At 36.1% G+C, this 13,821-nt stretch overlaps 1 protein-coding gene across 1 annotated transcript in view; it reads left to right on the forward strand.

The window, feature by feature from the left end:
* Positions 1-469: 469 nt before the first annotated feature.
* LOC308338240 (A disintegrin and metallopeptidase domain 3-like) overlaps positions 470-13,821 on the forward strand; it is a gene marked incomplete at both ends in the record, with an annotated part of 111,004 nt that continues 97,652 nt past the window's right edge. Inside the window, 4 exons of the mRNA XM_080796290.1 lie at positions 470-527; positions 831-913; positions 5,773-5,828; positions 10,814-10,892. Coding sequence (XP_080652416.1) covers positions 470-527; positions 831-913; positions 5,773-5,828; positions 10,814-10,892 — 276 coding nt within the window. The remainder of the gene's footprint in view (positions 528-830; positions 914-5,772; positions 5,829-10,813; positions 10,893-13,821) is intronic.

The raw sequence follows: 13,821 nt of genomic DNA on the forward strand, positions 1-13,821 counted from the left end.
GATACGGTGAATTACCATTTTCTGTTTTCCTTCCCCACAGTAATTCAGTCATTGTGCCAGAAAACGACGACGTGGACTATTAGCATTGCCAAGGACTTCACCAGCAAATAGCCCATCTGCAGAACATGCTCTTACGACACTCACGTCATCCCTGAATGCGTTTCCAATGTCCGCGTTTTGGAAAAATAAAACTGAAGCCCACCAGGGAAGCAGGACATTCTGGCGCATATCCGAGCTTTCCTCCGCGCAGCGTGCCGTGGGTCGGCGCCCAGGACTGCGACTGCGGCTGCGCGTGCGAGTCCGCCGAGAGGGCGGGGTGGGCGAAGCAGACGCGCCCCGCCCTCCCCCCCAGCCTCGCCTCAGACCGTGCGGGCCCTAGCCCCGCCCGCCGCGAACGCAGGGCCCCGCGGGAGCCGCCACCGTTTCGCAGCCAACAGCCATCACCGCGCCAAGACCAGCAGGCCCCGCAATGCTGTCTCTCCTGCTGATCCTCTCAGGCCTGGGCCGGCTGACCTCCGCGGGCCCTCGTGAGTGAAGGACCCTGCCCCATAGAGGGTCACCTGTCGCAGAGCCTCTCTCTGGGCATGGCGGGCCCCAGAACTTTGCTCCAGAACCCCGGGTCCGGGGGAGAGCCCGGTGTCTTGTCACAGCCGGTTTAGAGTCAGCATCCTCCTGGCCTGCTGCTAATGTACAAAGTCTGATTTTGCGTGCCTGTGTGTGTGTTCGGGGGTGGGGATGGAAGTTCAAAGAGTGATGGGATGTGACAGGACGCGGGAAGAAGGATGCTGCCAGGCACTAGGCAACATTCACAGGTGTTTTCCTTACTGTAGATCTTGAACCATCGCTTCTACAAATTACAGTGCCACGGAAGATTGAGACAAATACCAGTGATGGTCAAGGTTCAGAAACGCAGGTAATTAAGAAATTACTTTTTAAATTTGTATTTATTTATTTTTGAGACACAGAGAGAGAGAGTTTGTGTGTGTGAGTGGGGTTAGAGGCAGAGGCAGAGGAAAAGAGAGAATCTTAAGCAGGCTCCCCACTGAGGGAAGAAGTTGATGGGGGGTGGGGTGGGGCTCCAACTCTTTTTTTTTTTTTTTAAAGATTTTATTTATTTATTTGAAAGAGAGGGTGAGTAAGGGAGAGCATAAGAGGGTAGCAGAGGGAGAAACAGACTCCCTGCAGAGCTGGGAGCCTGAGGCGGAACTCGATTCGGAGACTCCAGGATCATGACCTGAGCTGAAGGCAGTTGCTTAACTGACTGAGCCACCCAGGTGCCCGGGCTCCAACTCTTGAAGGGAAATTATGACCTGAGCTGAAATCAAGAGTCAGGGGCTTAACCAACGGAGCCACCCAGACATCCTGTGGAAATCACTTTTTTAAAATGAGTGCTTTATTTTTATAGGAATACATGACCCAAATCAATTCATGCAGATCCCTTTGAAATTTTTTGTTCCAATTACTGTGTTAAAGAGTCATTTTGTCTCAATGAAAGTAAGAGTTTTGATTTTTCTTTTCATTTTCCAATGAATATTATGAAACATTTTAAAAAGTGATTGAGAAAAAAGTACCCCAAATTCCTATCACACAAAATGATATACGAATCTACTGGACTTTTTTCCTAGAAAGTATGTACGTTTAAATATTTATTCTGTGTTTATGAGGTCACACTAATATTGACCTTGTAACATGATTTTTAAAATGACCATATATAACTTCTTCATGCCTATATTTGCATATATAGGCATATATAACCCTGTTAATGTAATAGCATGTACGTTGTAAAATTAAATCTACAGAGCACAAAGAGTTAAGAAAGTGAATGTCTGCCTCAGTTTCTAAAGGTAGTGAATTTGAACTGAATGAAATTTTAGAGACATGCACTCTCCTACACATATATTTTTAATAATAACATATGAGTGTGCTAATTGGCTTTTAATTTATTTATAAAATTAGAATTTACTTTTATGATCATAAATACAGCTTTGTCATTATTTTTTATAAGTGCATGATTATCTCATTATATGGCTATAACATCATTCTTTGTCAAATTTAAAAATGTAGTTTTTAAAGATTGTATTTATTTGAGAGAGAGAGAGAGCAAGCGCGGGGGGGGGGGGGTAAAGGGAGGGGCAGAGGGAGGGGGATTAGCAGACTCCCTGATGAGCAAAGAGCCTGATGATCCAGGGCTGGATCCCAGGACCCTGGGATGATGACCTCAACTGAGCAGAAGGCAGACACTTAACCCACTAAGCCACCCAGACATCCAAACTTGTAGTTTTATAAGTCTTCTTGAATAGTCATCTTCATAGGATCAATGGGCAGGTCACTAAAGAAGAATGATAAATATCACAAAATGTTTTTCATGAAAGTTGTGTAAGTTGACTCCCACTAACAAAGAAAAGAATTATGACACTTATTTTCTACAGGGCTTGCTAAGCTTCGTTCAGGCTTCTCATTTCTGTTAATGTGAGCATGAAAATGAATACTTCACTTTTAACTGGCATTTTTTTAAGTCTTAAGATAATATGCCTTTATATATATTGCCTATTTGAATCTTTTCTTTCTTGTTAATTTCTTACTGATTTTGCCCCTTTTTATAGGAATCAGAAGTTTTGGTTAGGACACTTTGTTTTCAAGAAAGAAGTATTGGGGCGCCTGGGTGGCTCGGTGGGTTAAAGCCTCTGCCTTCTGCTTCGGTCATGATCCCAGGGTCCTGGGATGGAGCCCCGCATCGGGCCATCTGCTCAGCGGAGAGCCTGCTTCCCCCCTCCCTCTCTGCCTACTTGTGATCTCTGTCTATCAGGAAAAAAAAAAAAAAAAAGAAAGAAAGAAGTGTTGATGTAAAGACACACAGGGATGTGATAGGAATCCAAGGATTGGAACCTCCGTGGCCAGATCTCAGAGGAGCGTTGAATTGCTAACCGGAAAATTGTTAGACACAGGGGCAGGTTTTATAGACTGGGTGGTCTGTTTGCCTTTATGGCACCAAAAAATCCAGCGATTATGTATTCATAGAAGCCATTATACCAAAAACAAATATAGAGAGTTTAAACTGTTTAAAGGAGTATGACATATACTGGGAAAATGCTAACCAAAAGCAAACACAAGTATCCATGAGAAAAGTAGAAAAAAATCAACATTTAGAACACACATCCATATACCATTATGAGGGATAAACATCATGACTTAATAAATATTCAGTTCACTAAGAACATATACAAATTCTTAATTTGGATATATTTAAAAATCTTCTTGAGAAAATGGATAAAAATAAGTTTTGCAGCAGTCAGACTAGCAGTATCCTTGGATTTCCTGGTTCTCATATCTTTTATTGATTGGTATAAATGAGCAGTGTATATAAAAAAATGCTCTCAGCATATATAAGAATTGATAGCACTAGAGGGACAAATTTTCAAATCCACTTTCATATATCTTTCTCAAATGGTTTACAAATCATAAAAGGATTCAGAAAGATAAAGAGAATTTGAGCAATAAGATATTTTATTGATGAAATTATACAGAAATGAAGCCATCACAGTGAATATATTGTTTTCTCCTCTCTGCTGTTCACTAGGACTCACTAGACTCTACAGGTATAACCATGAGGCTTTTTTGTAATGACAAAGCATATGATGCAGCAAGAGAAAGAGAATTCAGACAAATATCAGGAATTCAAGAAACATCCATATGAACCCAAACTCTGTACTTCTGGAACAAGCCAAGTCTCTGCTTGAAGTAACAAGACTTAGTTGGGGAGGGGTGGATTTTGGCTTTTGGAGAGCTCCTTAAAAAGCTTTCAGTGACTCTCTCAGTAGCCAAGCCAGCCTCATCAAACTAGGTAGGGAAACACTAAAGAAGCTATCCTTGGCCAAGAGAGTTTTTGAACCCCCAAAAGTACTTACAAATCTCACTGCCTTTGTCTTAGCTGGGAGTCAGAAACATCTAAACTTCAAGACAACCCCGAAGTAAAGATAGTGTTTTTCTAATCCAGCTATAATTTGCCTTTATTTCTATAGTTATAATACACATTCTTCTCAGGAATAAGCAGATTATTCAACAAAACTGACAAAAGGAAAAAACATTGAAAATCAAATATTGACAATACAGTATCTGTAACAATTCAATTAATTTAAATCTTTTTAAAAAAGATTTTATTTATTTATTTGATAGAGAGAGATCACAAATAGGCAGAGCGGCAGGCAGAGAGAGAGGAGGAAGCAGGCTCCCTGCTGAGCAGAGAGTCCAATGTGGGGCTCGATCCCAGGACCCTGGGATCATGACCTGAGCCGAAGGCAGAAGCTTAACCCACTGAGCCACCCAGGTGCCCTTCCATTAATCTAAATCTTAAAAAGTTTTTAAAATGTGTCTGGGAATATAAAAATACACTTCTACATTATTCATGGGTTGAAGAAGAAATCCTAAGTCATAATGTATATTAGGTGATAACGGATGAAATTGAAGAAATTATAACCCCCAAAGTTGAGTCATATTCTGAAGATGACATTGAGGCATACTTTATAATTGTTTGCAATTTTGCTAATTTTACTCTTGTTTGCACCCAACAACCAAGATTCAAAATATGTAATGAAGAAAACTATAGATTAAGAGGAGAAAGAAATAATATCACAATAATTTGGGGAGAAGTTGACACATTTTTTAAAAAGATTTATTTATTTATTTTATAGAAGTGGGAGGGACAGAGGAAGAGAGAGTTAAGCAGACTGCACTGAGCGGGGAGCCAGATGTGGGGCTCCATTTCACAACTCTGAGATCATGACCCTTAGATAATGACCTGAGCCAACATTAAGACCCAGACTCTTAACTAACTATGCCACTCATTTGGCCCAATACACTTTTTTTCAATAGCTGTAAGCTTACAGAAGACTGAACATGAGACGTTTAAAATGACTTATGCAGAAAACAGTACCGAATGACAAAATCCACGTTCTTTGCAAATATGTAAAATTTACCCACATTGACCATGTGCTGTGCCATGAAGAATGTGTATGTTTTATGATGATGTCACAGATTGGGTTCTTCGGGATGCAGTCTTTGAGAAGATTCCTGTGAAGACTGTTTATTAGGTTATGAAGACTGTTTATTAGGTTCATTTTGAGATGAACCCCTGTGGAAGGGGAGCGGAGGAAGGGGGAAGGGGGAGATGGAGACTCAACCGAGTGTCAACAAAATGTGAAGCTAGCATGGCCCTTCAATATCTGGAGTTGGGATGAGGGGGTTCTCGTTAAATGTGGGCCGTCTCAGAAAGTTGTGACTTGGTGTGAGGTGACCCTCTGTAGCTGAGGTGATTCCTAGAGGACTGGGAGATGAAGAGTGTTCTTACAGTTAGGGATACTTTCTTTAATCTGAAAAGGGAACCTGTGTTGTATCTTTAATTTTTAAATTTACTTGGGGTAGAAATCACAAAGTAGAAAAAAGATAATAAAATTCAAGTTCCTTCAAAGATTACTCAACATTTTTAAATGTAACCATTTTAAACTGAAATTTTATGGCTAATGTTCTTAGTTTTGAAATAAATTGAGATTCTTTGATTTTTATTTAAATTTAATTATGATCAATTCTGTCATACATTCCATGATCGAAGGAAGATTACAATTATGTCTATATTATATATGTATATATCATTCTGAGACGTGTGATATGATCTATGTCTCAACGAAAGAGTAAATACATTTTAAGAAGTTATGGCTTTTGATTTTTAAGAATTCATAATTTCTAATAATTACATTCTTCTTGAATACTTTGCTGTAGGTCACTTATGCCATCAAAATTGGTCAGAAAATGTATACTCTCCATCTTGAAAAACAGTAAGTGGGCATTCTTCTTTTCATACAGTTGTTTTAGTTTCTGAAATTTTTAGTCACTACCCTAAGTTGAACCTAAATAAGAGCATGACTATTATATTTAACATGTTTCATCTTTGTGATTCAAGTCAGACTAGAATTCCAAGTCTTCATCTTGAGATTTTTAAATCGAGCCAAATTTTAATTTCATGATGCAAAATTAATGTATGCCAGATAAGTGAAAATTAGTCTCTGTAACTCTTTAAAATATAGCCACAACTGTAACGATCAAGACAGTAATTTTATTTGTCCATGTTTAATTTTGTTCATCATGTCATTTTATACATTTATATTTTAAACATTTTACTTGATATTATACATTTTTTTAATATCTTAAATTTTCACTCTGTGAGGAAACCATTATTAATAACCTTGTATCTCTCTCTTTCCACCATTTTACCAATTTCACCTTTCCTTTAAATTTGTAGAAACCTACCAAAAAGGTTTGTTTTTAGAGAAATGGAAATACTGTTTTGCAGTTGGGAGGTCTTGTTTAGTAATGGTGTTCATTTTCTTCCTCTATGTATATATCTTAACTCATTCTTTAACAGGTAACAGTCTGTGGTATGGCATGTAATAATAAGGTAGTAAAGTTATTTCCAAGGATTGTCACTATAGAGTCCTGCAATAAACATCCTTATATGTGTATTCTTATGCAATAGATATTTTGTTTTGTAGGCTTAATACCAAGCAATGAGTTTCTGAATCAAAAAGTATGAATAATAGTAATAATAGAGATAATAATAATAATAACAACCAAAACAACAAAAGTGACAGACATTCATAGAGCACATAACAATTGCCAGGCATATTTCCAAGCAATTTGTATGTAGTAACTGGTTTAATTTTCACAACAACCTTCCTTATTAGTCACATTTTGTATTAGGATTTTTGAGAGATATTGCCAGTTTCTGAAGAGACAGTAGCAGTTTAGATTTTCAAAAGCACTCAAGATGTCCTAAAATATTATACTACATCTTTGTGTCAATTTTTATTTCCCTAAAAAACTTCCCCAAACAATTATTGGCTATTTGCCTTTTCCTGTTTCCTGCTTCCAAATTAATATTTATTTTTTATTTTTTAATTTTATTTTATTTTTTAATAATTTTTTTAAAAGATTTTATTTATTTATTTGTCAGAGAGAGTGAGCACAGGCAGAGAGGCAGGCAGAGGCAGAGGGAGAAGCAGGCTCCCCGCTGAGCAAGGAGCCCAATGTGGGACTCGATCCCAGGACTCTGGGATCATGACCTGAGCCGAAGGCAGCTGCTTAACCAACTGAGCCACCCGGGCGTCCCTAATATTTATTTTTTAGATCAGTTTTACGTTTACAGCAAAATTGATTGGAAGGTACAGGAAGTTTCTGTATGGCCCCTGTCTCCACACATGTGTAGTCTCTCCCATTATCAATGTACCCCACCAGAGTGATATATTTGTTATAACTGATGATCCTACACATCATTATTACACAAAGGCCATAGTTTAATACTAATACTAATAGTATTAGTATTAGTATTAAATACTAATACTAATATTAGTTTAATACTAATAGTATTAGTCTAATATTTTTTATATTGGCCTAATCATTCCCTAGATCAGCCAACATTCAGCTGAATCCCTAACCATTGGGCAATCCTGGCCACCATTAGCAGAATTACTATGGCTACTTACTCATGACAGTACTTATGTGGTTCTGGTTTTGTGGTTGTGCTTGTTATGCAACAGTTTGCAGTTTCTATAACATTTTTTTTTCCAAGCCAGAGCAAGAGAGAAAAAGAGAGAGAGGGAAACTGTAGGAAGTTAGTGGGGGTGAGAGGCAGAGGGAAAGGGAGAGAAAGAATCTTAAGCAGGCTCCATGCCCAATGCTGAGCCCTAGTGGGGCTCAAGCTCATGAACCTGAGATCATGACCTGAGGCAAAAACCAAGAGTTGGATGCTTAACCGACTGAGCCACCCAGGCACCCCACATAACATTTTTATCTGAGAGTCATTCATACCTATTTGTGCAGAATGAGTTCATTGATTGTAAATACATATGTAGCTATCCAATATATATCTCATTTATTATTTTTTAAAAGATTTTATTTATTCATTTATTTATTTAAATTAGCACATAATGTATTATTAGCCCCAGCGGCACAGGTCTGTGAATCGTCAGACTTACATACTTCCCAGCACTTACCCTCCCCAATGTCCATAACCCAACCACCCTCTCCCTACCCCCCTCCCTTGGCAACCTTCCTTTTGTTTTGTGAGATTAAGAGTCTCTTATAGTTTTATCTCATTTATTATTTATCCTCCTATATTTTTATAGTAAGAAAAGCCATTTTATAGATGTCTTTGGGCGTGATGTTCTGGGCACCAGTGAAATTCATGGATTATCAATGATACAATTCTCAAGAGTGCTATATGCTTCTAATTTTTACTTCAGAGGGTTTATCCCAGTTTTCACTCAGACCAATAATTCAAAACCATTTCTGTTCTCTACATTCTCAATAAAAAGAATATCTGCACTCACTTATTTTTGTTAATGCATAAGAAATGTTATTTTATTGTTATTTTAATATGTACTTCCTTGATTATTAATAATATATAGTATCTTTTCAAATGTTTACTGACTATTCTAATTGAATTGCTTCTCCGAAGCTTCTGGTTTTCCTTTTCAGTTTTCCTTTTTATTCATTTGGGTCATTTATTTTCAATCTATGTCTTACCTTTCTGCTTTTCTTTCTTTTTTTCCCCATGACCAATTTGTGGGAATTTTTGCTCATTGTAGATATTAATTCTTTATCTCTTCTATATGTTGCAAACATGCTATCTAACCTATTGTTTGTCTTCTTCCTTTGTTTGTGGGATTTATTGCTATAAAAATGAAATATTCATATAATCATTATACTAATACTTGATTCCTCACTGGGTCTATCACATCCTGAATTTGTATTATATTCCTATAGTATTTTAAAAATTCTTTTTACATTTAAGAGGTAAATCCAATGCTTTCAGTTTACTTATTTAACAACTGTATTGTATTTTCCAAGTTTTTTTTCTGCTTCCTTTGTATTTTTTCCTTTTATTGTGATTTTATGCTGATGTAGGTACTGTTTAGATTATTTTCAGATCATTTTCTTCAGATGGCATGTTTTCTGAATCTGTGCATGTATGAAAATGTCCCTTTTCTTCTCACAATTGAATAAATCCCTTAATTTTTCATTTTGGTTTTAAATCACTCACATTTTTAAAAGTTTTACAGAAATCTATGGTTTCATCCTGAGTCTTATGGATCTTCCCTCTATGGTATAGATTTTCCTCCAACTATTTTCAAATTTTTATTTTGACCGTGTTTTTTACTAGCAAAATGTGTCCTTTTTTTGGTTAGGACTCTAATTCTATTCTCTGCAAACAAATTCTCTTTAACACATTTGTTGAATTATTTATTTTAGTTTCACATTCATCATTTGGTTTCAGAGTATCTTTTTCCTTGAAACAATCTTCTCTGAAAGTTTATCAACTTTTTAACTTATTAACTTTCCTTGAAATAATGATTATTTTCTTTAACCAAATCTTGGTTCAGTTTCATTAGGAATTTGCTTTTAAGTTTTGCCTTCTACGCTTTTGTTCATTTTCCTTACATTGGATGTTGTTTTTTTCCATTGAGTGGTCCTTTGTGTACTTCTATTAATTCACTGATTAAGGCAGACTTTTTGTTGTTTTGTGTAAAAGAAAAAGGGACCCAGGGTGAATGAACTTGCAAACTAAAGTTTTAGTCTTTAAATTATGCTTGTCAAAAATCTGTTGAATTTTCCTGGCAGGTGCTTCTGGATTCCCATTTCCACCACCTCCATTGTCTTGCTTAGTTACTAAAATGTGGCTCTGCCCCTGGGCCAGAATCTGTGTTCCAGGTACTTGCACCTAAAGCAACACAGGCCATTTGGCATTGCCCTTGAATATATGTGGAATATGAGCTGATAAATATGTTTTGTTTTGTCTGGGAAGCTCTCTAGTTTTCTTATTTGAATTGAGGAAAGGAAGAGCTGTCAGGAATGAGAGAAGATGAAGCAGGACTGGAGAAAGAGAAGTGGTGGTGAATGTGCACACTCCGTGAATGCTCTAGTCCCTCTTTGATTCTGGCCTTGAACTGCCCCTTGGTGTTGGAGTCCTTGAGAAACTGTAGTCTCCCCGCAATAAATACTGTGGTCTCCGAGCAGTAAATACCGTGGTCAGATTGTTCCATAACAATCACTATATTCTCTGTGGGAAGATTACACTTTGGTACCATTTAGATGAGGCTTGTCTGTAGAATACATGCAGTTTATGAAATCTGAGCAAAACACTAGTCTTCTGCTTCTAAACAAAGGCTTTAAGAACTATTGTATGCTTCTACAATTTCTTTTCTCCTTTTGCTACAAGAAAGATAGATTCCATGGGGTAGGAGGTGTCTTTTTCCAGGTTCCAGAATGAAGTTGTTGTGGAGCTGAACCTGCAATAAACTTGTGAAGAACATTCATTATTGTTTCAAAGCATTGAGAATTTGGGGGTTGTTTTCACCACAGTATAATTTCATGAAAACTAATGGAAAAAGCGTATATATTTTTTGTTTCTTATCAATCTGTGGCTACTTCTTAGAAAATATTAACAAATTAGCAAATATTTATGCTATGAGATTTATTGATTGTTGAATCTAAAAGAAGACTTTGCTATGGGAATCTGGAAGTCCTGGTTTCTAGTATACATAAATCTATGTCATTATGGTGTCCCTACTGCTATAGATTATATTGCTTAGTATTTTTTCTTATATAAAATATGCTATCAGAAGGCAATGAGATAATGGAAAGAGGAGTCCATTTAATTTTTGGATATTTGAACTTGTAATGTTGAAAGTGAATTTTAATTTCATGATTCTGTTTTTGTTAATGTTACTATTACAATGAAGTGTTATTACTTTGGTTGAATTAGGTCATTTTTAGACCCTCATTTCCTGGTGTATGCATACAACAAATCAGGAACATTGTATCCACATCCTTCATTTATAAAGGTAAGTTTTCTTTTATGCTCTGTAGATTTACATTTTTTATATCATTAAGGCGCAGTTGGCAGGAAGAAAAAGAATGCCTTCTGCCCCAAAGAATTATTGGGCAAACAGATCAGAATCCGAAATGTAATGCAGCAATTACTATGAAGGCAGATTGAACAGAACGACTATTTTTAAATTTGGAAATCCAGAATCTCTTATCTAAAAATGTTGTTTATTAAAGTATTAGTAGGGGTCTGAGAGGAAAAGAAAGTGGGTTAAGGAGCTAAGAATAAGACCCTAAATAAAGAGTCATTTTAATTGAGTTGTCATAGGACCTCAGCAGTGGAGGAAGTGGTGGAAATTACAATTATCATATGATTTCACTCACAGGTAGAGCATAAGAAATAGTGCAGAGAACAATAGGAGAAGGGAGAGAAAACTGAATGGGAAAAATTAAATAAATTTAAATAAAAATATGCATTTTAAAAAAAGAAATTAAATTTCTAAACAATTACATTCCCAACAAAGAAACATCAGGTCTACATGTTCTCACACTTTACCTTTTCCAGTCTTTAACTATTTAAGGTAATGCCTCTATGAACATTCATTTGCAATTTGTTGTGTGGACATAATTTTTTAATTTTATGGGGTACATGCCCAGGAATATGATTGCTAGGTCATAGGGCAAGTATATATTTATTTTTTTAAAAGAAATTTTTAACTATTTTCCAGTGTGTCTGTACCATTTTACATTTCCACTGGCAATGTAGGAAAGATAGAGGGTCTGAATGTTTGCCACTATTTGATCAGTATTTAAAATCTTTTAAATTTTAGTCATTTTGATAGATGTGTAGTAATATCTCATGTAATTTTTAATTTGCATTTCTCTAGTGTCCAGTGATGTTGAATATATTTTCATGAAATGAAATGTCTATTAATGTCCTTTTCCCATTTTCTAATTTGATTGGTTGTTTTTTTTTTTTAAGATTTCATTCATTTATTAGAGAGAGACACAGTGAGAGAGGGAACACAAGCAGGGGAAGTGAGAGAGGGAGATGCAGGCTTCTGACCAAGCAGGGAGCCCGATGTGGGGCTCGAACCCAAGACCCTGGGATCATGACCCAAGCCAAAGCAGATGCTTAATCAGCTGAGCCACCCAGGTGCCCCTGATTGGTTGTTTTTTTATTGTGATTTTTAAGCAGTTTATATATTCCAAATACAAGTCCTTTGCCAGATATGTGTTTTGTCAATATTTCTTCCTAGTCTGTAATTTGTCTTTTCATCTTGTTCATAAGGTCTCTCTTTGATTATAAATTTTTAATTTTGATGAGAGTTAATTTATCAACTTTTTCTTTTATGAATGGAGGTTTGGTACCAAACTTAAGAACTCCATTTATCCCTAGTTCCTGAAGATTCTACATTTTTTTCCCTAAAAGTTTTACAGTTTTATTTACATTTAATTTTATGTTCACTTTGAGATAATTTTGTATAAGGTGTGAGATTTGGATCAGCATTTATATTTTTGACTGAGGATGTGCATTTATTTGTTTCAACATTATTGATAGAAAAGGCTGTTCTTCATTGAATTGTTCTTGCATCTTTGTCAAAAAGTCAGGGGGGCATATTTTTGTGAATATATTTCTGGGTTCTTATTCTGTTCAGTTCTTCTATGTGTCTATACTTCTGCAACTATCATGCTATCTTACATACTTGTAAATTAAGCATTTATATGGACCGCAGTGATTCCTCCTACTTTATAATTTCTCAAGATTTTACACTATCATAGGTATTTTGCTTGTTCATATAAATTTCAGACTAAATGACTTCATAGATATAAAGATAAAATATTTATTCTTCCTTCATTGAGGATAATGTTAGCTTGTAGGTTTTTTTTTTTCTAAATATATTACTTATAAATTGGAGGAATTTCTCTATTTCTAGATTGCTAATCTAGAAAACCCCCCATCAAGGGGTATGTGTTTAATTGTATCATGTGACTTTTCTGTATCTGTTGATATGATCATATGACTTTTCTTTTTTAGCCTCTTGATATGACAGATTACACTGATTGATTTTCAGATATTAAAATAGTGCTGCATATCTAGAAAAGCTACAACTTGGTCCTACGGATAATTCTTTTTATCCAGACTGGATTTGATTTGCTAAAAATTTCCTGAGAATTTTTTTTGTCAAAATTCATGAGAAATATTGGTCTGATTTTCTTTTTTTGTACTTACTTTGTCTAATTTTGCTAGTAGAGTAATACTGGCCTCATAAAATCTGGAGGTGTTATTTCCTGTTTATTTTCTGGAAGATGTTGTATAAAGAACATGCTAATTTTTAAGCTGTTTGGTAAAATTCTTTACTAGGCCTGTGTGTGTGTGTGTGTGTGTGTGAGAGAGAGAGAGAGAGAGAGAAAGATTTTTAATTACTGACTCAGATTATTTAATTGTTATAGGAATATCTTGTTTATCTGTTTCACATGTATTATTTTGGTGGTTTGTATTTTTCTAAGGAATTGGCCCATTCTATCTCTGGTGTGGAATTTAGGGGTTTAATTGTGTCATTGCCCTTATTATCCTTTTTTTTTAAAAATTTTTTTTTCTATTTTTTAATTTCGTTTCAGCGTAACAGAATTCATTGTTTTTGCACCACACCCAGTGTTCCATGCAATACATGCCCTCCTTAATACCCACTACCTGGCTCCCCCAACCTCCCACCCCCCACCCCTTCAAAACCCTCGATTGTTTTTCAGAGTCCATAGTCTCTCATGGTTCACCTCCCCTTCCAGTTTCCCTCAACTCCCTTCTCCTCTCCATCTCCCTATGTCCTCCATGTTATTTGTTATGCTCCACAAATAAGTGAAACCATATGATAATTGACTCTCTCTGCTTGACTTATTTCACTCAGCATAATCTCGTCCAGTCCCGTCCATGTTGCTACAAAAGTT

The sequence above is a fragment of the Martes martes genome, assembly GCF_963455335.1.
Source record: "Martes martes genome assembly, chromosome: 2".
In the NCBI taxonomy this organism is placed as follows: Eukaryota; Metazoa; Chordata; class Mammalia; order Carnivora; family Mustelidae; genus Martes; species Martes martes.